Genomic DNA, 27,084 nt, shown 5'->3' on the forward strand with positions numbered 1-27,084 from the left:
GCAATTAAATTACAAAAAAATTACAAAATTGTACGGCACCATAAAGCTCATATTTTTGGAACGCACTATTTCTTATATTCAATAGTTTAGCAATTGCCAATAAATTAAATCTTGTTTGCAGTTCCAAATAATTTGATATGAATAAACTATTCACCAACACATTACCTGATAATTAAAATTACAATACGACATTTTACATACCTGTATCTTGTTATTATCCATGTTAAAATTGAAAGAAATCACTGAGCTAACAACACAGCACGCCACTAACACATCAGTCTACTTTGTATTTACTCTAATTATGTGACGTCACTGATACAGTGTTCTTACCCATGAGTCTGTGTGCCACTAAAGAAAATAATGGCGGAAAATGTATACATATGTTATTGTGTAAACGAATGTAACATTATCATTCTTTATTATTGCAATTTTTTAACACTCGAACAACTTAAATAGAAAAATAAATGCGCACGTGAGGTAAGAACGGAAAGAAAATGGAATTTCAAGGCTTCAGTTTGAAATCAAAAGCTGAAACAGGCTATAAATACAAAAATAAGTAAAAAAAAAAAAAAAGTTTAAGCGGAATGGAATTCTTGTATGTAATTGAGGTCATCGAAGTTATTAAATTGTGATGATTGGATTTTAGATTTAGTCTAGTTCTTTCATTCTATTTGTAAGCATTACTAAGAAAAATATATTCATGATTAAATTGTTCCGGGTTGTAGTTACTTAACTTTTTTTTCTATTTAATTTGCATTAGTAATGTACGTAATGCAATTTACAAACATTGAATTACTCGATTCAAAATGGCCTGTGAATGTTGTAGAGGTGTTTTTAAAGGTTTAATTAATGAAATAGTATTTGACGAACATTTTAGATTTGTTAGGAAGTTCTTTGTACTTTCTGAACTAATACATTAAAACTGCATTTTTTAATCTAATGGATATCGTGCAGTGATATTCTGCATACATTTATTGAGGAAGTTAGGTTAGAAAATCATTTGCTTGCAGCAGGTTGTTAATTATTTGTTTTTACTTTTTATAAATGCTCAGAATAATCACTTTTGCAAAAAAAAATTTAGTTCCTTTCATCCTGGCTTGCTGTTTTATGCTACAAAGCATAGTCCACCCTCAAACCTACCTACCCTTTACACTATACCACCCAGGCTAATTGCATACACTGTAAATGCAAAAAAATAAAATAAAAGTAATTCTTGTGTTAGGTACCAAAGATATGAACATGAAACACTGGTAATTTTTGAGTTAGAGAGCTTATCAAAAATCATACTCATAAAAAAAATGCATTTTAGAAAGCTGATCGTGTTGGAGAGAAAATTTTTGAATCCAATTGGTTTTTTGGTACGTCGTTTATTGCATGAATGTGCTACTTTGTATTCTGGAGGGAGTGAAAAGGAGCACATATTAGAGCTTAAGTGCTGCAAGTAGATATATGTGTCAGCCGCATTCTCTCCACTATAGCGCTGGAAATCAGAGTGGTGCAAATTTACTATAAGTACAAAAGTTGGAATGAAAAATAAATCACTTGAAAGATAATCAACATAGATGGGTAATTTTTGTACAGTTTTGAAAACTGGGAAATAAAGAAATTCAACGAATTCTGGTAAAAAAATTATTATTCGCTTAACATTTATTCTCTATCCGTTGATCCAGATGGCATGAATGTGCATATATTTATCCTGTGGTACATAATGCTTGCTGTTTTAATTTATTACATCAAAATACCAAACAAAAACTTGAATATCACAATACTCTCAATTATGTTATGTCTTGTGGAATTTTTGTATTTCGTATTCAGCTTGCGATCATAATTCATTGTTATGTCACAAGTTTTTTTTTATGTCCAGGAGCTTTTGATGTATTGAATTAAAACAGCAAGCATCATGTACTACATTATCAATGTATACAGTATCATCCATTAGTATCAAGGTATAAACTTGGATACATGATGTGGAACTTTTACCCAATGTAGTTAATACCTAATTAATGTTTAATACAGAATTAAAGCATCTAATCTAACCTAACCAACTTTTCACTTCTTATTTCCTTGAAGCCACTTTGGTACAGAATTATTTTAACAAAGAAAATCAATATTCAAAACTTAATTTTTTTTAAATTTTTTTAAATAAAGCTTCATATCTTTTTAATTACTAAAATTATAACATTGAAATCAAGCTCACTTTTAATATTCAGCACTGTCTTTGTCTCTTTTTTTTTTTTTTTTTTTACCTTGGAAGGTGTATCTTTTTGAGATTGTTTACTTAAGGCTATACTATATTTATGATAAGAAATAGCTTTGTTTAATGGTAATACTTTTTTTTTTAATGGTGCCTTTTACTACACAGCATAGTGGCATAGAACATAGCATTTGTGTAATCATCTTCATCTTCATCAACTGTTTCCAGCCTGCAACCAAGTCTTAAAAGTAAAATGCCTCCACAATCCTCTATCCCTCCCCCATCCCTCCTCCTCCTCTTTTTTTCAGTCTCCTCCTCTCTCATGCACTCCTTTAACTAGGCCTACTGCTCTTCCCACCTTCTTGGTCTTCCTTGGAGCCTTCTTCCTATGTCCTTCAACTCCATTATTATTTTCCTAGGCAGCTCTCTTTTCCCGTTCTCTGAACATGGTCATATCATCTCATTCTTGCTTTTTCTATTATTTCATTCCAGCTCAATAACACCAATTGCGAGATGCTAAATGCATAAGTTTCCATGGAGAAACAAAAAATAAATTTTTAAAAAGTCACTTAAGCAATGTTGTTTCTTAAGCGACAATATGTTTTACCTTCCTGTGTTTCATCAGTGCAAGTGGAATGACAGGGATAGCACATCCTGTTTTGATTTTATGGGTCAAAGTAATGGGACAGCGTATTCAAATGAACTGTGTGTGAAATTGGGATGACGTTACTGAAAACAATTCTCAAAACTTTATTGTATCATGTTTAAACTTTATTTCATCATGTGTATATGATTTTGCTCATTGTTCCTTAAAAAGGACCTTTTTCGTTCTATATTAGAATCAGAAGTTCAGAAAATTATGTGGTGAAAACAAGATGTGAACATCAATTCTAGTGCAACTTAAATTCAAAGTGGCTGTGATTGCTAATACATCATGATCATGTGGTGAGAGTCTTGGTTTAAACAAAACCCATTTCTTCCAATGAACTTTTGATTTAAAATACATACTGAAATCCAAAGGATTCAAAATACTTTTTTTTTTTTATGATTCTCAAATAATTTTATTTGGCATTGTGATTTCAAGTGCTCTAAAGTAGGTACCCATTTTTACATAATTCACCTATGATAGTAGACCTACTGTAGTACAATAATTTATTGCAAATCTACTCCAGTACTTATACAAGTGTAGGTGCTTTGCCTTATTCAGATCACGTTCCTGTCATCAATTTGTTACATAGTGATAGTTTAGCTCAGTTGTGTAAATGTAATGTTGTGTTGAATGGCTATCATTATAGTACATAGTGTCCATAAAATAATGTTCCAGTTTCAGTGGTAAATTATAACAGTTTAATTTGGACTAAACTAACCAAGGGTTATTATTATTTTTTTAATGTTTAATATGTACACCTTAAGTTATACGCACACATCCAACCCATTCAATTCCTCCCACACTTTGGTTAACAACGTCCGAAGTTCAATTCTGTGTCTCAACTCTGGCAAATCATTAGGTTTAGGAAAAAATTGCATGGTGTTGTGTCAGGTGAATGTAGAGGCCAGCGAAAAAGAGCTGTGTCTTCTTGACCATTACGACCAATCTAACGGTCAGGGACTTCTACGTTCATCCACTCTTGTACAAAGAGATTCCAATGGGGAAGGGCTCCATCCTGTTGCCAAATAAAGTTTACAGGTTCATCCTCTACTAATTTGGGAAAGATCCATTCTTTCGTGCTGCAAGCGAGAAAGCAATAATCAGTATTCACACACGGACTTACCTAAAACTGGTTGATTTGAGTTACTCTTTAATTGTGAAATTTTGACCTTGAACCGACACACTCCAACACTTACAGTTGATACTATTAAATTTTATAACTGGAACATTCTTTTATGGTCATACTGTACTATAGAGAATGGCACTTCTTCAATTTTTTTTATTTTTTACTTTCCAAAAGATTTTTTAAAATTATTCTGGAACCAGGCTACAACTATTGCTATAAGTAACTGATATACACTTATATATCTCTTTAATGTCATCTTTGTGAATTTATTTCATAAAGTGTGCAGAGGTTAAAATTTATGTCCACATAACCAAATTAATTACTTTAAGTTAATTCTAAAAGAACTCACAGTTACCATTTTGATATTTGATTTTAATGATCATATTTACTGAGGATTTTGGTCTGGATTTGTAGGTGTTCACCATAAATTATCGTTCACACACTGTCTGCTGGGACCAAAATGGAAATTGTTTTCGCTAGTCCATGACAAGACACTGCTAGTTACGTGCATTGAAGGTTACCGGTGCTTGCCGAAATACCTGGTAGATTCTTTGAGTTCAACAGCTATATCTTGTCAGCTGATGGGCCTGCTATGGTGAGGTCATCAGTCACAACACTTATTACTCTTATTGTTCACAAGGTTTTACATCATTTGGTTGTGCATACAATTGATGGGATCTCCGTAATCATAGAGCTCTGAATCACTAAGGCATTTACTATTATAATATTCATATGACATGTTTTTTAGTTTCTTGAGAAGTCACAATTTTTTTTTTTTGGCGGAGGTACTGTTCAGTATAGCGATGAGACATTTAAAACACTTTGGTATTTTTACTGTGCATATGTAATATGCTATGGGCATAAGGAAACTCATCACTTAGAATCTTTTTTGAGTAAATGATTACCTACTGCATGGCAATACTGATAATTCAAAGCTCTTGAATAGAAATATTCATGTTATTCATGAATTATATATAAGCAATAGTCCATGAATGGTTTGCTGGCTCAGGTTTGGGCATTTTTTTTAATGTCACGCATTGGTACATGTGTGCACTTAATAAATCCAAAAAAAAATTTTTTTTCTTTTAAGTTATATAGCTGCCCAGTTTTAGCTAAAGTATTATTTTTATGACATAAATATTGTAAAATTGTGAAACTTTTGCCCAGAAATCACAGAAACATTCACTAAACCCAACAGAAGTCTGTGCTTCAATCCGGCCAAAGCCAGACCATTCTCACTCAGGTAGCCTTTGAGTACGTATATAAATATACCTGTGTTCTGGAGCTTCAGTGGTAATTGACTGAACCTTGTAATCTAAATTTACCAAATTGTTTATGCTGGCTGCTAAGCATAACAACATGGATAAAATTTATGTTTGTGGAGAATACAAAATCTAGGATTTTAACTCAAAAGATGTACATAACCTACTGAATTTTGTGTGTATATCATTTGTAAGAAATATTACTCCATGATACCTGGGATTGACATTTATTATGCACAGTGGCGTAACATGGTAAGGTGGTACCCGGTGTGGAAAATTTACTGTAGCTCCTACCCCCAAACCCATTTTTCACCAATATGAATTTATTAAAAGAATTAAAAATAAGATACATATAGTTTCAAGTGTTATTTTGTAGTTTGTTTATTTAAAATTGTAAGCATATTAACACTAAAACCTTTTTTTCCCTTAAATTTCTCTGCGAATTGAAAAATCACGTCACATATTAATTCCTTCACTTTTTTTTTTTTTTTTCAATTTAAAAGTTGGCTAAGTCATAATGCTAAGCGTGACTCATAGTGGACCTAAAATAGTATGTAAAAACTTCTCTCAAATGATGATACTGAAACACTTGACATTAACAAGAATCTTAAGGCTAGTCATATTGGTAGGTACAGAATTGGGTTTATGTTGAACTAAAAACTCTAATAATTTTAATGAAGACCAGTATATAGTTAACTGTCAAAGTTTTTTATTGAATACTTTTGAAATAATATTTGAAAAAATGTTGTAAGCACAATTATATTATTTTTTGTAATTTGGCCACCACCTCTCAGTGATGACACCTGGGGTGGCCCGTACCCAAGGTTAGTAGAGAGAGGTTACCTCGATCGCTTGTGCATCGTTCTGCGCATCGCGTCACTTGCAGCCCCGGCTCGGCTTGCCAGCCCGTCCGCTCCTATCAGTTACTTAGTTTACAAGCACATCTGCTCGTAATAACGTGTCAATATACAGCGTAATGCAGGGAGAATAATTGTTATGAGGGGTTTACTTTATTGAGAGTGCGTGTGTTATAAAATGTTAGTGTTGCTTATATCATAAGTGAACAGGTGCTTCGTTAATTATAACTAGCAGGCAAAATGTTAAGAACACGAATTTAAAGTGAATTTGTTCTGTTTGACTAAACGCTGTTAAAAAGTTGTATTTAAGCATTACAATGCCAGGTACGCGGTGTACAGTGGCTGTGTGTACAAATAGTTTGGTAAAAACAAAATCTTTACCTGAAACAAATCATATAAAATATCATCGCTTCCCACGTGATGATCATCTGTTGAAAGCGTGGGTTCAGAAATGCCGACGTAATGGCGAGTGGAATAAAAAAAAACTTACATTATTTTCAGAGCACTTTACAGATGATGATTACGAGCGCGACTTGAAAGCTGAGTTGTTTAATACATGCGCTAAAAGACGTCTTAAACCAAATTCTGTACCTTCATGTAGAAACAATGGAAAGTCGTGTGCGCCGAGAAGACCGAGTTAAATGCAGGAAAAAAAAAAAAAAAAATGTTATGTAAATTAATTGTAGATTCAAATGAAAACGTAAGTGAGGAAGAAACATGTTCTTGTAGCCAGTTAAAGCATTCAAACAAAGTCTTGTTCTAACAATGACTATGTTGAAATGCTTAGGAAGGAATTCCAAATTATTAAATAAAATTTGTGTCTTGCCGAAAGAAAGTCAGTTTTAAATTTGGAAGTCATGAAAAAACTCAAAAAATAAAACGTAAATCTTAAAAAAAAAAAAAAAAAAAAAAAAAAAAAAAAAAAAAAAAAAGTTCTTCGTTAGAGTTCCGCATGCGGAATATTCTTTCAAGTGTTTTTTTTTTTTTTTTCAAAAAATCACTTTCGTTGAAAAAAGAGTAAACTGGACCAATGAGGAAATAGCTCTCGCTTTCACTTTGCGTTATTTCAGTAAACGATGTTATTTATTTTTAAAACAGAAACTTAACTTCCCATTGCCTGGACTTTCAACTCTTCAACGATGGGCATCTTCATTTGACATGAGAAAAGGTATCCTAGTAAACATGTTTGAATTTTTGAATGCAGCACGTACTTCGTTGCTAGACTTCGAACGCATTGTTGTTCGAGTATGATGCAAAAGAGGATGAAACGATTACACGAAATCTGCTCTATTCATGTTAGAAATTTATTTTTAAATCTAACTTCAGTTTATTTATATTGCAAACATTCCCAAAACGTAGCTATGGCTACTTTTATTAAACACTAAGAAATGGATATGCAATTATTTTAAATATAATCTTGCTGAGAAATAAATACAAATAAACCATTTTGTTTACTAGTTACATGTTAATTATATTAATTTTTAAAAATTCATGGATTCATCATTGATATTTTGAAAATTTTTACTGTCACTGAAAAAATATGTTGAAATAATAATTCATCCTTGTTTTCAGTCACAGAAAAGTAAACTCTGGTAAATTTTATTTAAATACATCACAAAACGAGAAAAATATTGAGTTTTGTAAACTAACTCTTCACTCTGAGGTTTAGACTTCAGTTTATACAATTTCTTGTGTTCCCATGTAATTTTTTATGTAACCATGTTTTTTTTAATCTCTCTTTCTTACTTTTGAAATGTAAAAGTACTGTGTAATATTTAGTTTTTGTGGTTGTACAGTTTGTTTGTATATATGTATATATTTGTATTAATTGACTTTTTCTATATCCCGGAGTCCTTACCTCCAGCATATGGGATCTAAAGAACAAAAATTGAATAAATAAATAAATACAAGCATGTTGTCATTTGAAAAGCATATCAAAGCGATTATAATTAACAGTAATCTACAAAGCATAAATGAAATACTATAAGTATTGCGTATCAGACATGTGAAATGAGCCGAGCTGATAAGAGAAAGCCATCATTCAGCGGGGGTAGTATTACGGCTGGGAACGGCGGGGCTGCAGATGACGTCAGAGCGGAGTGTTCTTATGGGATCGAGACAACCTCTCTTTACTAACCTTGGCCCGTACCCACCGCACTCCCCGTCCTACACCTCTAATGAGACAACGGAGTAGATGTAAAATATTATTCATGAGCGATGGGTATATTACAGTTCTGTTGCCATTTTTTGCTCGTATGCATACCAGCACCTTATAACTATCACAAATAACTCATAAAAACATTTTTTAAACTCCTGCATCAACGTACTAACTTGGATGGTTCTAGCCCCGCCGTCTGAGCATTCACTACGATGAAGTGTCAGTACAAATCTGTATCTTGGAGGCATATCACGCTATGTCACATAAACCATATTTTTCATGAGAGCAGTGTAGAGAATTTTAAATAGTGCCTCACTTATTTACTCAACTATTTTATACCCAAAATATGTGAATTTTTGACATATCGTAGATCTTAGTGTTGTATGCCACTAGAAAGAACTTCAAACAGTAGTCAAGTTAATGGTTAAAATTTCATTTTGTCCAAAAGTGGACATATTTTCTTATGCCACCTAGGTACATAAACGTATTTGTAAATGAAAATTTAAAGATAAAAATGTCATCGTGTGAAATCAACTTTCTGTAAAAGTATCATGGTGATTGAGTGGTCATAATTACTGGTAGGGTTGCACCCTGATTTTTTGCGATTGGGGAACATGGTGGGCGTTTTAAGTCAGCCTCTGGGTTGTCTCTGGGTTCTCCTTTTCCCCTCTATTCATTCTGTCTACGCTCCATTATCATCTCATCTCACCCCTAATTGTCCCTAATTATACCAACGTCCATAAGTCGTTAAGCCCTTATTTAATCACTCATTCATTACTGTTAAGTTGGGTAATCATGTGGTTGCTAATTATCATGAGAAATATCATGGCCAGCAAAGAAAAGTTCACAGTGATAGGTTGAAAATTCTTGGCTATAATAATAAAGTGTGTACTGGGGCAAATAGCTAGAATTTTAGGTATAATGTTTGTCCTCAAAATGAGTTGTTCTTGATTGAAACATAAGGATTTTTTCATTACTTCATTACATTATTAAAAGGCTTTTTCTATACATTTTAATGTGACACTGCCTTTGCACTTGTTCTGCCACAAATATTTTCAACAGATAATCATTAAGTGTAACATAATGGGTGTAAAAAGCTGTGTGTGTACTCATATTTATTATCACTGGTGCAACTTTTTCACCCATTTAATTGCAAATATTTGTGACAACAACAAATATGGGAGGTTTCACGTTAAAATTTACGAAAAAAGTTCTTACAGGCTGCCTTGTCAAGGATGTATTCCTGTTAGTGGGGCAGACTGATAAATGCAATGCTCGCTTGTGCTTCTAGTTCGGTGTCACTTTTAAGTGCAAGGCTGTGAACTACCACACAGTCTTCTTGTGCATAGTGAAACTACGAGAGTTGTGGATGACTATAAGATTTTATGGTGTATGAAAGAAGATAAGGGCATATTGCAAGTTCCTTGAGTGTTTTCAAACAATTCTACCAAGAGTTTCATGTCCAAAAATTATTCTGAAAACAAAACTACTCATCCAACCTCAATGCTTTTGTAAACAGACACAACTTGGATATCTTAAGCATCTTGCAAATTTTTTGGTTTATTTCTGAAGCTTTGCATACTGCATGAGTGCCCAGGTAGGCAGGGCCTTAATTAATAGTAATAACAAGAAAATAAAAAATGTAGGTACATGGCATGTGAGTCAGAGCTTTAAGATAAAAGATTTTAAAATTGAAGTAATGTTTTAGAAAGAGAGCAGGTTTTACTTAATATTAATATACTTAATATTTCAAAATATGCTTGGAGAAAAGAACTACATACTCATTTTGGCAATGGAATGAATGTATCTGCTGCTTTGTTTGCTTCATTTTACGTATGATTATGAGAAGACATGAAAAAGTGAAGAAACGACACAAACTTTATATTCCTGCAACCTGGTCAACACCCTAAATAATTGTAATATAAAGACTTGTAGGGGATGAATTTTAGGGTTGGGGTACAATCTACACAGTGATTGGGAATTACCGGTCTTGGAAATCCACAGGAATCCACTGAAAGCTGACGTGGGTTGAAATCCTGTAATGAAGTCGTCACTAAGTACATGCGAAGATCCATGCTTGACCCCATTTGGCATCCAACTTAGACTACAGTGTTGGGAGGAAAGTGGTTTAACTACAACACCACCGGCGTCCCATGGTGGTGTGTGTGCGACTTGACTTGGGCAACTAAGCTTCAGAACACACACTACTAGTCCGGTTGAGCGTGGATCTGGAAATGTAGCTGGAAGTGACTTATCATATAAGCTCCTGTCGTAGACCTCTAATAACTGAAATAAAAAGAACTTAACCTGATTTTTTTTTTAGGATGGGCTATTCCTTTTGACAAATGTCTGAATTAACATAAGTGTGAGCCTAGTGACTTGATATAATTTGTTGATCACTTGAGATATTTACTTGTTACTTGGCCACATAAATATAAAATTGTATATTTTTGAGAAAAGCACAATTGAGGCAATTTATCTCAAAATGTTGTACATGGAAGATCAAAATGTTGATTACAGAACAGAAAAAAAAATTTGAATCCAACAGCATTAAATTTCTTGGCCTATAAGTTAACAGTCACTTGAAATTGGATGACTAATAATTAATCAATTTCACCAAAGCTCTGCCTGTTCCACTCTGCAAATCATTATAGATGAGCAGAAACAGGTCTACAATGAATTACTTTTCACATTAATTTGAATTTATATATATATATTTTTTGAAAATGTAATTAATAGCAGAAAAAGTCTTCTATAATCAAAAAATATCAATAAGAATACCATTGAAAATGAAATAGACATTTTTAAAAGTTTTATTTAATTTCATTCACAAGAGTATTAAAATATTAATGTATATTATCTAATAATTTTTATTCAAAAATGAAATCTTACCAAAAACTGCCCAAGGCCCCGTGCCAGACCTTATTTTCCTTGTTTATCTAGTTTTCTGTGAAAAAAAATGGACATTTATGGAAGGAAGTTTAAATTGTAATTAACATGTGTACTAAAGTGCTGCTCAATACCTTACGATTTCAAATGAGTTTTCATGATTTTGTATTAGTTATACTTTCGTAATTTTAATTCTACATATAAAGACACAATTTCACAGGAATTGGATAGTTAGCATTTATAAAACTGACCAGGGTATTAATCATTAGGAAAGAATATTAAAATTTGTTAAGATATTAATTAGCCAAATTTTCGATTCAATGTTATTTGTTGACTTAAAAAGTGATTTTAAAGAGTTTTTTTTTTTCTTTTATAAATTTTCTAGGGCAGGGACTCCCAAACCACTTTTCTCCCCGGAGGCTATTCCATATCTCCCAGGTACTCCGATCAGGCTCCTCTAAAAATAGTAGGGCCCCACAAAGTCTAGCGCCATAGCTGAAATCAAGCCTTTCCTAAACAGGACACAAGAACCAGAAAACTTACTTCACCTACCCAATTTAATGCATTTCAACCATCTGCAAGAAATGATTTTCTCTAAAACAGAAATTTTAAAATTTAGACTATTTTTTTCTGTTCATTTTCTTTTCTACTGTTTATGTCTAGTCAACAGTAAGGTTATATATAAGACAGTAACGCACAACATAAATCAAGGCTATTATATGGAGAGGAATATGTATTGGCCTATAGTAAGGAACCATTTCATCATAGCTTGTAGTGATTTGAGTAAACTATGGAAAGTAAAATCAGGTTGGCTGGACTGGCATTTGTAGCATGATCTTGTAGAATGCAAGTCCAAATGTCTCTACATAATGCATCCTGGCTCCATAATTTTTCAGTTTTGATGTACCCTGTTTTCATTAAAACTCTTTATATTTGTTTTTGTAATTTTTTAAACTTAATTTCACTTAACCTATAGGGGCGAATGAAAATGTAATTAATAGCATAAATTTTTTATTTTGTATACAAGACATAGTAATATTCAAAATGAAATGAATCGCACTTTAGAAAAATTTACACGTGTGTTCATTCTTGAATATGTGAAAATGTATGTCTAGATTACTCTGTAATTTTTATCCAAAAAATTAAAAATTAATAAAAAATTAATCACAGGGTGGCTTGAGGGGCAGGCAACTGTGCCAGACCTAAAAATTCTAGCATTTCTACCAACCATTTGAAAGCAAACAGTGGAAAAATTGGTTCTATTTCCCCCCCTCCCCCTTTTTTTTTTCCTGAAATGAAATTCTGTGTACGCTCCTGCCTATAGATTTTTGTAATAAACACAAACTCCTGCCATTTTTTTTCTCTGCAAGACCATAGAAATTAGTATGTGCCATTGTCTGAGTTTTATATTTCATTGAAACTCACAAGCTGTCTGTGATTCAGAGACTAATATCCTATTACAACATGTATCCTAAAAGCACTTCTTTTAACATTTAATTTTTTTAAATGTTCTTCAGGAACAGCGCTCCATCTACAAGCATCCCTGACAACATCTGCGATGACAGCCCATAAAATGACACCTGGAGCGGGTTTCTCGATGCGGCCTTACTCGGGAGCAACTGGAAGCCGGGACAAGTGTGGCTGTGGAAGGTAGTGATGTGTTATTTGTGAACGAATCATTCTTTTCAAATATGTTAGTAAGTGAGTTAGTTCAGCACTGCAGGTTGTCGTTCATTGTTCGTTTGCAGTTTGTATCATGCTGCTGCCAATGCTGTGAGAGATAAAAATAATGTTGGAAGAATTAAAGTAAACGTAGAATAAATGAATTATTAAAAACTTTTTTACAATTGCAAAAATTAATATTTTCATGAAAATATAAATATTTATTTTATGCATCAGTACCCAAATAAAAATTATGTTTTTTTTTATTAGATAAATAATGTTAATATAAAGCTATCTACGATCATACACAAGCCATCACAATGTAATCAACATACACAAATAACCACGAAACAGAGTTGTGTTACCTAGTGTAATACAGTATGAGAAGCAAACAAACGAGAAAGAAAAAAAAAAGAATGACTTACCTAGAAACATAGAATATAGCCATAAAAGAAAACGGTGATGCTCAGGAACTCTATAAGCAAATGTTGTTACTACTCCTACATATACTGAACAGAAATGAGACAATTTAAACCTATAGCCGAACGAGATTGAATAAGAGAGCCATTGTTCACTATTAACTATTAACTCTTAACAAAGAACGAACATTAAACCTTCTAGTTCACAGTATTATTATTAATACAGTGATCTGACATGTTTTGGCCACAACCCTGCCAAATTACTGATTTTGCTGGATTGAAGAATAACATAATTGTTATGACTGGAAGACCAATTGTGAAAATATGAACTGTAAACTGCTAGAAAACAGGAAACACTGCACTGAAGTAAAAACCGGTAGTAACAATATAATCTGAGCAAATTAATAACATCTGTCAGTGAAGTAATGTGACTAGTTGGCCAAGGTGAACAGTCGTTATTCACCTGAAAATATCTGAACGTAAGCGATTTGGTTGGCATCGGATTACAGAATCTGCCAAACCATGGAGTGCCTCATTTAAGACCTTTCATTGTATTTCAAAATATTACTAATGATTTCATATATTGTAGTGAAATTAATGCAGCTTATTAAAATTTGTACTTCATTGTAAAAATATAGTATCTAAAATACTTACTTAACAAGTTTCTGTTAAATTTATAAAACATTTATTTTAAAAAGTAACAACATTTTTACTTAAATGAAAAATTGCACAGTTTTGTTAGTTATTATTTCTAACAGTGCATTTATTTTTAAATTTTGTTTGTGTGGATTTTTATGGCATCCTATTATGTAGATAACAAAGAAAATTATATTATGGTAATGAATTCAATATCAATTATACCTTTAAAACCAATTAAAAAACACAGGAAACAAACAACCTGCCTACAGTACAGCAATTTTTTTTTAACTAAATTCACAGGGCAAACTATGAGAAGTAAAACCATTTTGACAAGAAATGATAGTTTTTTAGTTTGCAGGAACTGAGTAGACTGAATGATGTACATTGAACAACAGAAACGAACTTGCTATGTCAGTGTGATGACCATGAACGAACTAGTTCACCCACTGAACTATATTTCCCATCACCAGTGAAAGGGCAGAGGTCGTGGGAGACATCAGCCCAGCTCGCCCCGCGACCAGGACTGCAGGGGCCTCCCGACATTGCGGGTACATTGAAGTCGTCGCCAAACCGCTGGCAGCAGCAACGATGGGTGGTGGGCCTCCCCTTCTAGAGTCGATCTTGCGTTAATGAGGTGGCCACTTCTGGGAGGTTCGGGCCTCGGAGAGCACCCGACCCCCAACTCCGGTCGATCCTGAACGACAGCCAGTGTTGTTAGCTCTGCTGAGAAGAACGCATCAGCAGGGCTGTCATTTGACTGGTGCATTTTGCACTGGGTTAAAGATGTCATTTAGTATTGGGTCTACCCTCTCCCCATCCTCCTGGTCTTACCCCATTTTCTTGAAATGTTAAATTTTTTTCCAGTTGATTGTTTTCTGAGTCCCTCTTCATGTCTCTTCATGTTCTTTGGCAACCTCTTTTGTCACCTGCTGCAAACCTCGTTACAGCACCAGTGTTGCTCTGCGTCATTGTGGAGTCGGTCTTCCGCGAATCCCCTGCACACGGTGTACCATGGGCCCTTCCCTTGGTTTCTAATAATTGTTTTTTGAACATAGAACATGCCCTATATTGATCATGAACCATGATGTCATGTTTCATTTCACTGTTTTTTTTATTATAGCCATAAAAAATAATTTAAAATTTTCCAACTTAAAAGACATTTTCCTTTATAAAAATGTGTTTTCAAAATGTTATGTACATTATTATAATTTAGATCATTTTATGAGCTGAATGTATATTACAGCCTGTCAGAGTAGGGAAAATAAGGTTCCATTATTAAATTTAAATCCCGAAAATATTGTAAGTTACAAGCAAATGAATTTATTTAGATATTGAGATATGTTTTATTTGGACTTTAACTTTGAACAGGCACAAGGTTTATATTCTAATATTTTCTAGTCTAAAGTATACGAAAGCACACCAAAATAAGTTAGTGCCTTTGTGAGATGTACCTGCAATACAGTTTGCATTAGTGCCAAAGCCTGCTGCGCTGGATGATGCCCTATTCTCCTAGGCACCATCCGGCTGGCGACCTGCGGTCTGCAGAGACGCTCTGGCTCTGAGGACTGTGTTCCTATCAGCAAGTAGCCTCTTTAAGGTTTCCCAATGAAGCTGGTGGATTTGTTGCACAGAGAGATGTGGGACCACCATCATTGGTTCCAGCACAGCCGGCAGCCACTCGTCAGCTCAACCACCTGCCAAGAGTAAGTAATTAGTCAGATTGGCCCAGCAAGACACAACTTACAATCCATGACTCACTTAAAGTCAACATGGTAAATAGGTGAATGTGTTTTTGTTCTTGGATCTAAAGCTTGCATTCCTTTTTGTTCCCTATCATGGAAAAATGTATTTTGGAAAGTTGCCTTTTGGTCTAAATGTGTCCGTCAGTCATTTATTTTGAAGGTTTGAAGAACCATTAGGGCCTGAAATACTCAAATGTGGTAACTTTTCATGTGCCATGTGGGTGAGTGATAACAAAGAGCACCTTGAGCTGCGAGACTCTCCCAGAAGCATGTTTGCTTGCCCCTGACGGCGAACCGATTTCCAGGTGTCTGTTGAGGTGCTGTTAGAGCGTTAGAGGAAGATGTGCTACAAGACAGTGATGTGGGGTTCAAGATTCCGATGTTCACCTAACAGGTGCCAATCTGCAGGAGTGAGCACTACTCCCTTCCAGTGACCACGGGCCGCTGTTCCGGACAGCACATCAGCCACCAGGACTCATTGACGAGGCAGTGACGTGTGTCGGCCAGCTGCATCGGCTCAAGGTTGGCACCCATACTGGTTAAGATGAGTCGGTGTTGTTAAGACCAACCCCACAAATGGAGCTAGGTGGTGCAGAGGTTAAATATTTAACTCACATTTTGTGATTACGTAGGACCTAGGTTGCGATCACTGTTTTGGTTTTCCGTGGTATCCCAAAATCTTTCCAGGTAATTGGTGGAATGGTTCATTTCAATAGGCTGTGGCCGATTCCCTGATCTGTATCGTACTTTTATCACTTCTAATGACCTCGCTGTCAAGTTTATGAACCTAAACTAGTAGTTTTCCTAGAACTAAGACCTCGCGAATTGCTGTTTTTAGTGTAAGTACTTAAGTACTTATTATCAGAATAAACCAAGAAAATAGTTTGATTTAAAAGAAAGCCAACCTAATAACTAATAGTATTTGCATTCTAATTGACACCTAACAACTAAATAATATGAAATGTAGATAATTGTGAAAATGATTTTAAAAGTTAACCTAGCAAATATATTCATACAGAAGTAGTAGATAATATTCTCTTATGTTTAATACCTTTTTATTTGCTGTAGTTCACTTTGAGACATACAGCATCATGATCTCTAGGGAGACTATCCTCTTTGGATTCCAAGCCAGAAATTAAAGTAATCCTTTTGATTTTGACAGCTATGTTTGTATTTATTAAGTATTTCAAAAACCCCTTCACCATTTTTTCTCATACACATTCTTAAAAATTCCATTGCCCATACCTGCCTACCTAACAAATTTGATGAAAATCTAATCAATGGTTCGAAAGTTAGCATCATACTAAGTCACATACATTGATAAATACATATGTGCATAAATACATGCATGCATAAATACAAATATATGTACAAACATGCATACGACCAAACATATACGTACAAACATACGTACATAGGTAAAAACATACATACATAGGTACAAACATGCATACGTTCAAACACACAAACATGCATACGTACAAACATATACCATATTTACTCGCATATAGTTCGCGGCAATTTTACCAGATTTGATGGGGAAAAAATGAAGTGCGACCTTTATGTGAAGAAAAATTTTTTTTAAATTTTTGAGGAATTTTTTTTGCAATATTTTGCTTTAAAATGCAAAAAAGAAGTTTATATAGGTATCGTATAGGCAAATTTATTTACAATGTACACATACAGCGAAACCCCTTATTTACGTTACCGTTATTTACGTTTTCCCGTTATTTGCGCTATATTCTTCAGGTCCCGTTTAGTTCCCATTTAGTCCAATACAATACTTTCACGCAAATTACGACTCAAAAATCGAATCCATCCCGCTATTTACGTCACGTAACAGCCATAAACAACCAGAAAATACCGTGGGTTCTTTAAGAGTAGATAAGATTAGCTAGTAGGCCTAAAAACATCTCGAAAAACGTAACGTTTATAGTCGGCAATAAACATTTTAAATCGCAAAATATACATATTTTATAACATGAAAAGTTGCTTTTATTTCTAAACATGTAATAATTTAAGCCTAGGCGTGTAAAAGTCCGAGTAATTATAGCAGGAGACAATCTAAAATGCAAGAGGGAAAAACGTAAACTCCAAATGTATGAACGTGGCTGATTGTTAATTTCTGATACTGTATTTATGTCACAACTTAGCCGAAATACTGGTACGAGACAAACTTCACAAGATAAAATGAGCGGAGTCTTGGTAACTGTTTTATACGTATTTTATAATTTCGGAAGTATTGTACAGTTGACGCATATTTTTTAAACTAACAATTTATTTCAGGGGATCGTAATTAATTAATTATTGGTATCAAGTCATCAAGATGGACGTAAACTTGAACATGTCACGGCAGCGAGAAAACTGGTGCATATACCAATAAACTGGTATTAGAACTGGACAAAATTGGTACACGGGAGGTGGAGCTTATATTTTTTTCCGCTAAGCTCGCATCTATTGGCTGGCTGCTGATGCAAGGTCACGAGTCTGGGCGGAGCGTTGAGTGAGTTATACTGCGCATGTGCAGCTCAGAGAACAGAGAGAGCCAGCAGGCGCGCCGTAACAGCAGCTGATCGAGTACAATGACCTTTCTCCGCGCACGGCGCACGGCGCAGTAATGAATTACCGGTGCGACCTATCTGCGATGGCGACCTATATGCGAGTAAATACGGTATGTACAAACATACATAGGTAAGTGCAAACATACATACGTACAAACATACAAACAAATGCTGATCACTGAAGTTGTTACTGAGACTTCGCTTTGCTTGTTCGATAATAATAAAAAATAAACCAACCCCACTGTACTTAGCCTTTGATTGGAGGAGATGCATTTAATGTGTCTCCAGATGTGCCACGGGGTTGCTGCCAGGGACGAGCTCATTGCCAGGCTTTCCAGCAGCATAGTCGTGCCATTTCGTTCGCTCGCCTTCTGTCCAGAAACACAGTCACTGCCTCATCTTGGCCTGAGAGCAGGGTCTCTTACATTGCCACCTCAACTGTGCATTCTGTTGATTCACTTACTTTGGAATTTAAGTAATTTGGATATAACATGATTAAAGGGATCAGATAAAACAGAGAAAACTGAAAATAATTAAAGAATTTTAATATCTGTAAAGAATCTGGGAATTTAAATGAAATAGACTAATACTTATCTCTGTTGCTATCCCATTGACTGTGTCATTCGTTTTGGTATTTGGCTTCAGTCTTTGTTATGTTGAAATATTGCCCCAAATATTTTTGAGCAGATTTCTTTTTATGGAGTGCTAGGTTGATTTCCATATTTGATGGTGCCTTGGAGTGTGGTACGAAACATTTCTTTGTGCATACTTTTCAGGTATTTTGTTACGGAAGAAATATTGAACCATCTAAAGCAAAGCTATTTAATTGATAGGAAGTAGCGCTATAACTAATTTTGGTCTGGTTTATTTAAAAAAAATATTAATTTTTTTTGATCTGGAGAAATTACGACAGGCTTTAAATAAGTTAGGGAAACATCAGGAAATTTTGTTTTTTGGTTTTGCTCTATGTATTGTAATAAAATCATAAGCTAGAGCATATTTACAGTAAATATCTCTGATGTGACAAAATAAAACAGACATCATGTCTTAAAAATTCAAAACTTATAATTGTTGGACTCTAACTTAAGAAGAATAAAATTATAAAACATTACAATGTAAAAAAAATGGCTGTTCTATCTCAAATTTATTCAATACAAGCAGTCTCTTTTGGCATTTGTGACAAAAGGTGTGCACTAGGAGACTTATCAACCCTTAGCATTTAAAAGTCTACATTTAAATGTGTAGTTTACATTTAAATTAAACACAATTACAGAAATCGGTAAATTGATGCTGAATCTACTAAAAGGTCTTTACTTATTTTGCATTAAATTTGTTAATCAAACCATTCCCATTTATGATTAAAACTATGTCACCATGGTAGATGCAACTTGGGGGTGTACAGCCAGAAACAGAAAAAACACTGATAAATTAATTATAATTATTGTATATTATTAGGCTCACAAGGTTTAAAATATGTCTTTTGAGAAATTTAGACTGCATAAATGAGTTTTTTTTGTTTGCAACTTGTGTCTACTGTGCGCCGCGCCATAGGCGTACACCCGTGTGATGGGGGGGGCAAGAATATTATGAACACTCATGTCATTCAAATTCAAAACTCATTTTCTGAAGTTTCACACCGAGCGACGGGAGAGAACTTCACCAAGCAGCCCAATTGGTAAGTCAACGTAAACAAATTTGATAATTTGAATTGCAGTGGTTGGTTCATGATTGGTCAGTCTAAATTCTCAAATCATGGTTTTTGGTCTATGGAATAATCAGTTCAACTCTACTTTGATTATGTTTTAGATTTGCTTTGTAGAATTGGGCATTGAGTAACAGCAGTGATTGCAACCTAATTTCATACAAAACTCCATAAAACTATTAAAACGTGGGAGGGGGGGATGTTTTTTGGTCGTTTTGTCAAGTAAGGTACTTTCATTTAAATACTGTATGTATAACACGAAGAAGAAAGGTCAATTATCGCAAGGTGCTTAATTTTAAACGACGGTTACAAACATTGAAAAGCTGAAATGTAAATTTCTTGCCTTAGATGAAATGAACCTTGCTGAGAGAAACGTGGTGTGAAGTTGTGTTTGAGTCAGTAGCTCAAAGGCCTCAACTCAATGCGTGGGTGTTTTTAGCAAATATTGTAATAGGACAATATAATTTAATATATATGCATAGTATATTAATTTTAATATAATATTAAAATAATATAATTTTAACATAGCGAACGCTGGCGACACCTGACTTCAGCCATCCACCTGTAAGGTTGATACGCCTCCCCCCCCCGGACGGTGCTCATTAAAAGAATATAATGTTAATGCCACCACACGCAGACTACTTCGGCCCCAACGCGCCTAAGGAATTTTAAATTCAAAAACTACTTTGAGCAGTTAACAACATCGTAATTGTTACAACCAAACATTTAACGAACTTTTCCAGCTCTAATAAATAACTACAACAGGAGAAAACTTGAAAAAAAGTACATTTTAAACAGCTATATTTCCTTTTCAACATGCGCTTATCCTATGAGACCAGGACCTGCCGCTAGAATGCGCTGCACAACGTGTCCCCCGTGGTTTTGACAACATTCCTTTCTTGTTCTACTACAATATTTGTTTATAGTCTGTAGTTCAGTCATCGCTAGTTAGTTAATTGGAGTGCAAACATTTTTTTAAACTTTTACAAGCAACAAGTTATTTTGGCCCTCTAATCGTAAGTAAATGTTTGAGCATACCTAGTTAACATATTAATATAATATTTTTACATGATAGTACAGTCCAAAGTCGATCTTTGGCTCTACTCCGCTAAAAATATTTCTAAATCGCGACGCATGAAAGAGAGGTTAGTGTGCTGCAACATGTTTAATTTCCAGTCCAGATTAACTACAGTATTTATTTTAAATATTTGTTTTACGTATGTACCTATATTTAAATTGTTTTAAAACTCTACGCTAACTCCGCTCTAGGCGTTGGCCAGACGTTTGAACAATAGCAATCCTAAGGACCCCTCTAGGGAGTAATGATATTTTAATGTAATTTTATAAATTATATGTGTAACTTATTCATATAAATATTTATTGTCAGATGTTATTTTAAATTTAACATATATTTTTGTGTTCCGCACCATTGTTGAACGCGGAGTTTGCTTAGTTCAATTATGAAGTTTGAAACTATTTTAATTCTCGGCCAATCAGGTGGCAGCTTTGATAATGTATCAAATTTTAAATCAACTGATTTAGAAGTTTTAAGAAAATGTAATGGCCTATTGTGTTGAGAAGACGTCCCGTTTTGGACTTAAACCGAATCCTGCAGATATAATAGCTTGAGGCAGGCATCCAAACTAAAGGATGACAAAAATCGATGTATACATTAAGTAAAGTTATATTGTTAAGGCTTTATCCAGAAGGATAGAGTAATTAGGTGTGATAAATATACGTGAGTAAGAACGGCGATATTCATTGAACTGAACTTTGTGTACCATGTATCCCGCCTAAGGAAAGCATTTACAATATAGCCCATGTGTTATTTATTTGAAAAAGAATTAAATTAAATGAAATTTAATATTTTTGTTAATTATACACGTACCTATATTCTTCACACAACTACACCTACCCAGAGGTATGAGTGTACGAGTCTCTATATATCTACTGACTGAAAAACTTTGTTAAAGCTAAAGCTAGCCGCAAGTGTATATTTTGAATAAGTCTCTAATTTACACCCATGCCTTACCCGGGACTCGAATCCAGAACCCCTCGCACCGTAAGCCGGTGTGCATCCGACTATGCTACGGAGGTCGGCGGCTAGCGATTTACAACACGCTGCTCGTTCATCATAATATTTTTCCATGTCAATGCTGACAACTGTTGAGAAAACTTACAATTTTGGGGGGAAAAATTTTATCATATGTAATTATATTACTTAAATAATTATGTAAAGTAATTACTTGAAACTCATTAAACTCAATTTTTTTTTCATTTCGGTATGTATTTTCACATTTCCAGAATTACCACGAGTAATTATAACACTTCCGTGACAGACCATTTTTGTTTCAAAAAAGAGCTTTCGAATGTTTCTTTACGTAAGCTAAGAAATAATTTTGGAAACAGCTAAACAATTAAACATTTATGCATTTTAATATTATAAGATGTGATATGCAAACACCTAGAAAACATTAAGAGGTTATAGTTTCATCCGTTCATCCGTAAAATGTATAAAGTTATCAAGCTTTGGATGGACGAGTGGATGAAATATACATAATCTAACGACGTCTGCTTCCATTACGTCTGTTCTGGTGGCTATTGCTCCAATGAGAGCTTCGCCAGCGATGTCTGCTTCGGCGACGATTGCTTCGGTTAAAACTGCTGCAGCGATTTCTCCTCAAAAGATGACTGCTCCAGTGATGTCTGCTGCTGTGGCTATTTTTCAGGCGACGAGTGCTCCAGTGGCATCTGCTGCTGTAGCTATTGGTCCGACCACTGCTCCAGCGACGTCTGATTCGAAGATGACTGCTTCAGTGATGTCTGGTGCTGGTGCTGTAGCTGCTCCGACAACTGCTCCAGCGACGTCTGATTCGAAGATTACTGCTCCAGTGACATCTGGTGCTGTAGCTATTGCTCCGATGACAACTGCTCCAGCGACGTCTGCTTCTAAGATGATTGCTCCAGTGACATCTGGTGCTCTAGCTATTTCTCCGACGACAACTGCTACAGCGACATCAGCTTTGAAGATGACTGCTCTAGTGATGTCTGGTGCTGTAGCTATTGCTCCGACGACAACTGCTACAGCGACATCAGCTTCGAAGATGACTGCTCCAGTGATGTCTGCTGCTGTAGCTATTGCTCCAACAAATGCTCCAGCGATGGCTACTTCGGCAATATATGCTCCAGTGACGGTTACTCAAGTTATGACTGCTGTGACAAGTGTTCCGACTACTGTACTTTCAGCATCTGCTGCGAGTATTTTAGTTGATTTTGATATTGGAAATTATCGTGACACAGAATTTACAGTTTTTAAACGATTTTATTAAAGAAAAATTATTAAAAGAGCCCTGGACACCACCCAATAATTACCAGTTCCATACTTCACCGACCCGAAATTTGAGTTTTCAGCACAAATGGCTAGAAAGATTTACGTGGCTGACGTATTCAGAAGCTAAACAGGGAGCATTCTGCCGAACATGTGTGGTGATGGGTCGTAGTGCTGGAGGTGAAGGCAAAGGACAACATCAACAGTTGGGTAAACTTGTTAATCAACCTTTCTGCAACTGGAAGAAAGCAATCGAAACATTCAAAGCCCATTCTCAAACTGGCTACCACAAACAATATAGCCAAATGGCTGACAATTTCTTAAAAGTAATGTCTGAAAAATCTGTCAATATAATAGAAATGTTGTCATCCGAAAATAAGAAGCAGAAGCATGAAAACTGGATGAAACTGAAGTCAATTGTAGGTGCCATTATTTTTTGTGGAAAACAAGTAATTGCATTACGAGGAAAACAAGACTCTGGACGTGTGAAAAATTTGGAAATTAACTGTTCTGATGATGATAATCTTAAGAATGAAGGAAAATTTTGTGCTCTTTTGAGATACGCTGTTGAGTCAGGGAATGAATTTTTAAAGAGTCATTTAATTAATGCCCCACAAAATGCTTTATATTCAAGCCCAAAATTCAAAACCAGTTAATAGAAATCTGTGGCGACATCATCAAACAAAAAATTTTAAAAATGTAAAGAAAGGCCATTTTTGTGCTGTTTTGGCTGATGAAACCACAGACATTGCCCACGTGGAGCAAGTGTCTTTTTGTCTTCGCTACCCGAATGTCAATCATTTAAACAAGCATGAAGTCAGAGAAGCACTTTTGGAGTTTATTCCGACTACTGACATGGCAGGGAGAGGTTTGGCTAACCTTATTGTAAGTGGTTTAAAGAAGAACGGAATAGATTGCCGCTATGTAGTTGGCCAGGGATACGACGGGGCAGCGGCAATTAGCGGTCTGTTTCATGGTGCTCAAGTGTATGTACGGGAAGAATGCCCTTTAGCTCTCTATGTGCACTGCAGTTCACACTCACTGAATCTAGCAATATCAGATTCTTGCTCTCTATCTGTCATCCGCAATTGTGTTGGTGTAGTGCAGTCTATTGGTAGCTTCTTTCACACATCAGCTCAACATACAGACATCTTGAAAAGACAAATAAGAGAACTTCTTCCAACTGACCACCAAAAAACAGTTCTGGCTATGTGTGAAACTAGGTGGGTCCACAAACATGATGCAGTAATTCGTTTCAAAGAAATTTACGATGCTATTGTCTCAGCATTGGAAGAGTTGCAAGAAAGCCACAACAATGATACAGCGCAGAAGGCATGTCAAATTTTGAGTACGTTGCGATCGACCAACTTCGTTATAGCATTGTTTATATTGGAGAAAATCATGAGCTATACTATAACCCTTTGTAAAACAACTTCAGGCAGTCGACTGTGACTTGATAAAAGCGTTTAATTACTTTGATGTAATATTAGCTACCTTGAAACATATTAGAAATAATGCCGACGATGAGTTCCAAACTATTTTCGAAGCAGCTTCTAATGCTTTGTTACAAAATGGAGGAATCATACAATTGCCTCGCATAGCAAGAATACAAGTGAATCGTATGAATGCTCCAGCCTGCGATGTTCAAATCCACTACAAAATCAACTCTTTTATCCCATTTGTAGATCATGTAATAAGCCATCTGAGTGATGGGTTTTCCAAACATTGGAAAACCATGACTGCATTATGCAGCATTTTGCCCCAAAGCTGCGTAACTTGTACTAACACAGATATTGACGAGTGCATTGCTATGTATGCAGCAGTTCTGCCAGAAACAAATGCTGCAATTGTCAAAGCTGAGTTTGAAATGTGGCAAGAAGCATGCCGCTCTGACAACAGCACTAAGAGTGCTGTGGAAGCACTGGACCAATGTGTACCCTAACATCCACTGCCTCCTAAATGTCTTGGCGACCCTTCCCGTCTCAACGGAAACTCTATCTGCGGAACACCATATCTCAGGACAGACTGAATGGATTGGCCTTACTGAATGTCCACTACAACATCCACATCGACCCGGAGAATGTGGTTACTGAATTTGCCAAAAAAAATAATACTTCTGTAAAAAGTTTGTAAGCTTAAAAAAGATAAACAATTATTTTTTGGTGTTTATGGAGTTTCTTAAAAATCAGAAGCCCCCTCCCCCTCTCCCCCCTCCAACGAAAATAATCCTGGGTACGCCTATGCTGTGCGCTTCAAGTCAGTATGTTTAAATTTGAGAAAATTTATGTATAACTTGATATTGTGTGTTTGTACATAAATTTTTTTTTTTTTTTTTTTTTTTTTCAAAAATGTCATTTTATGCCAAATCACGTAAGGCGATGCTGAATAGGTACCCATAAAATGAGCAGGAATTTTATTCTATGTCAATTTTAATTAAGGTATACAATGAGAGCTAATTTTTAAATCTTTTCAAGTATAATAAGAAAGTGTGTAAAACGAAACTAATTATTAGTAGTTGTAAAAAATTTCTTTATAAACATGTATTAGGGTGACAAATATCATACAATTTTGTGTTATAATCACCTTAAAATTTTAGTAATTGTAGATATAAAATGAAACAGGCATTTGTTTCTACTTTTAGAACAATTAATATTTTCTTGTACATGTGAACTAGCAATGTAGCATTGTAAATTGTTCATCATGTAAAAACTTAATATAAAAAGCAATGTTGAGTATTTATATAGACATATACATAAACAGCTATGATGTAGATAATCCAGCACAGAGTTTTGTGTAGACAAATTAAAAAAAAACTGTAGTTTAGGTCACACAAAAAAGTCTGACATTACTGTGGATGTGCACTATTTAGGAATGTTCATGACAGAAAACTAATTTGGATCCTAGGAATAAAACATAAAACAACAGTGGCACAGTAGAGTTAATAAATGCTAAGCCAACAGAAACTGAAATTTTTGATAACTCGGTGAGGAGAAAAAAGTAGGAAAGCTTCAAGTTTATGAAAGGAAAATAAGCTGGAGATAATCCTAACCATTGTCTATCAATTCTTGTTTAATACTTTTCATAAATTGTTCTTTCTAATACAGTATGTACTTGCAGCAATACAAACCAGAATTAATGAGTTCAAATGTGTTCATTACGTCTTGTGTTAAATTATATAAATGAAAGAGTTTTGTATGGGTTATTATATAAATCAAGCCCATATTATTCAACATAAATACTGAATCTGTCAAAGAATTTTTGGAAATTATTAAATATAAACAGAATGTATGTAAGTACTTAAAAATGATTACTTTTCATTTCACAAGAAAATTAAAATGTTTTTTGAACTTGTGGGGTATGATAATATCATGTATATTCTGTTAATAGTCAAGCAAAAGTTAATCATTAATAGAAACATTTTAATGGAAGTAACACTTCAGGGTGTGATTTTAAACCAAATACTGAGAAACTCAACTAAACTTATTGACTAATGAAAGTTTGAAAAAGTTCAGTGTGTGCTTGGAAAGTTTTACTGCAGATAATGTGCATTGAAACAACTGATTATGAATCTAAACTGTTTGCAGTGACTGCATTGCAGCAATGATGAAACAAAGACAGATTGCGGCCAGATATAGCCTTAAGAAATATCAGAGAATCACACTTTTCCTTGAATCTTGAAACATTCCCAAAATTTTTACTTATTTTGGAGCAACATAAAATGTGGCTTAAAAAATGAAAGGTTTTACAGGAAGATGGCATTTAACATAACAAAGGCCAGATGGAAAAATAATACTTATCAGATTAAAGAGTCAAAGTTTTTTTATTGTATACTGTGAGGCAATTAGCTTTTCACCAAATGTGAAGGATTGAATGTCTGCTCCAGGTGAAATTAGAAA

The 27,084-nt window shown here is 34.7% G+C and overlaps 1 protein-coding gene and 1 long non-coding RNA gene across 2 annotated transcripts in view; one reads left to right on the forward strand and one right to left on the reverse strand.

The window, feature by feature from the left end:
* The window catches only part of LOC134530953 (AT-rich interactive domain-containing protein 5B-like), a 289,959-nt gene extending 289,465 nt beyond the window's left edge, over positions 1-494 (reverse strand). The window contains exon 1 of the mRNA XM_063366304.1: positions 202-494. Coding sequence (XP_063222374.1) covers positions 202-222 — 21 coding nt within the window. The 5' untranslated portion in view covers positions 223-494. The remainder of the gene's footprint in view (positions 1-201) is intronic.
* On the forward strand, positions 336-25,357 carry LOC134530954 (uncharacterized). Its single transcript, XR_010074897.1, has 5 exons — positions 336-477; positions 12,653-12,785; positions 15,369-15,558; positions 15,992-16,119; positions 22,590-25,357. It is a non-coding gene; the product is annotated as an uncharacterized LOC134530954 (long non-coding RNA).
* Positions 25,358-27,084: the final 1,727 nt, after the last annotated feature.

This window comes from Bacillus rossius, chromosome 3, assembly GCF_032445375.1.
Source record: "Bacillus rossius redtenbacheri isolate Brsri chromosome 3, Brsri_v3, whole genome shotgun sequence".
In the NCBI taxonomy this organism is placed as follows: Eukaryota; Metazoa; Arthropoda; class Insecta; order Phasmatodea; family Bacillidae; genus Bacillus; species Bacillus rossius.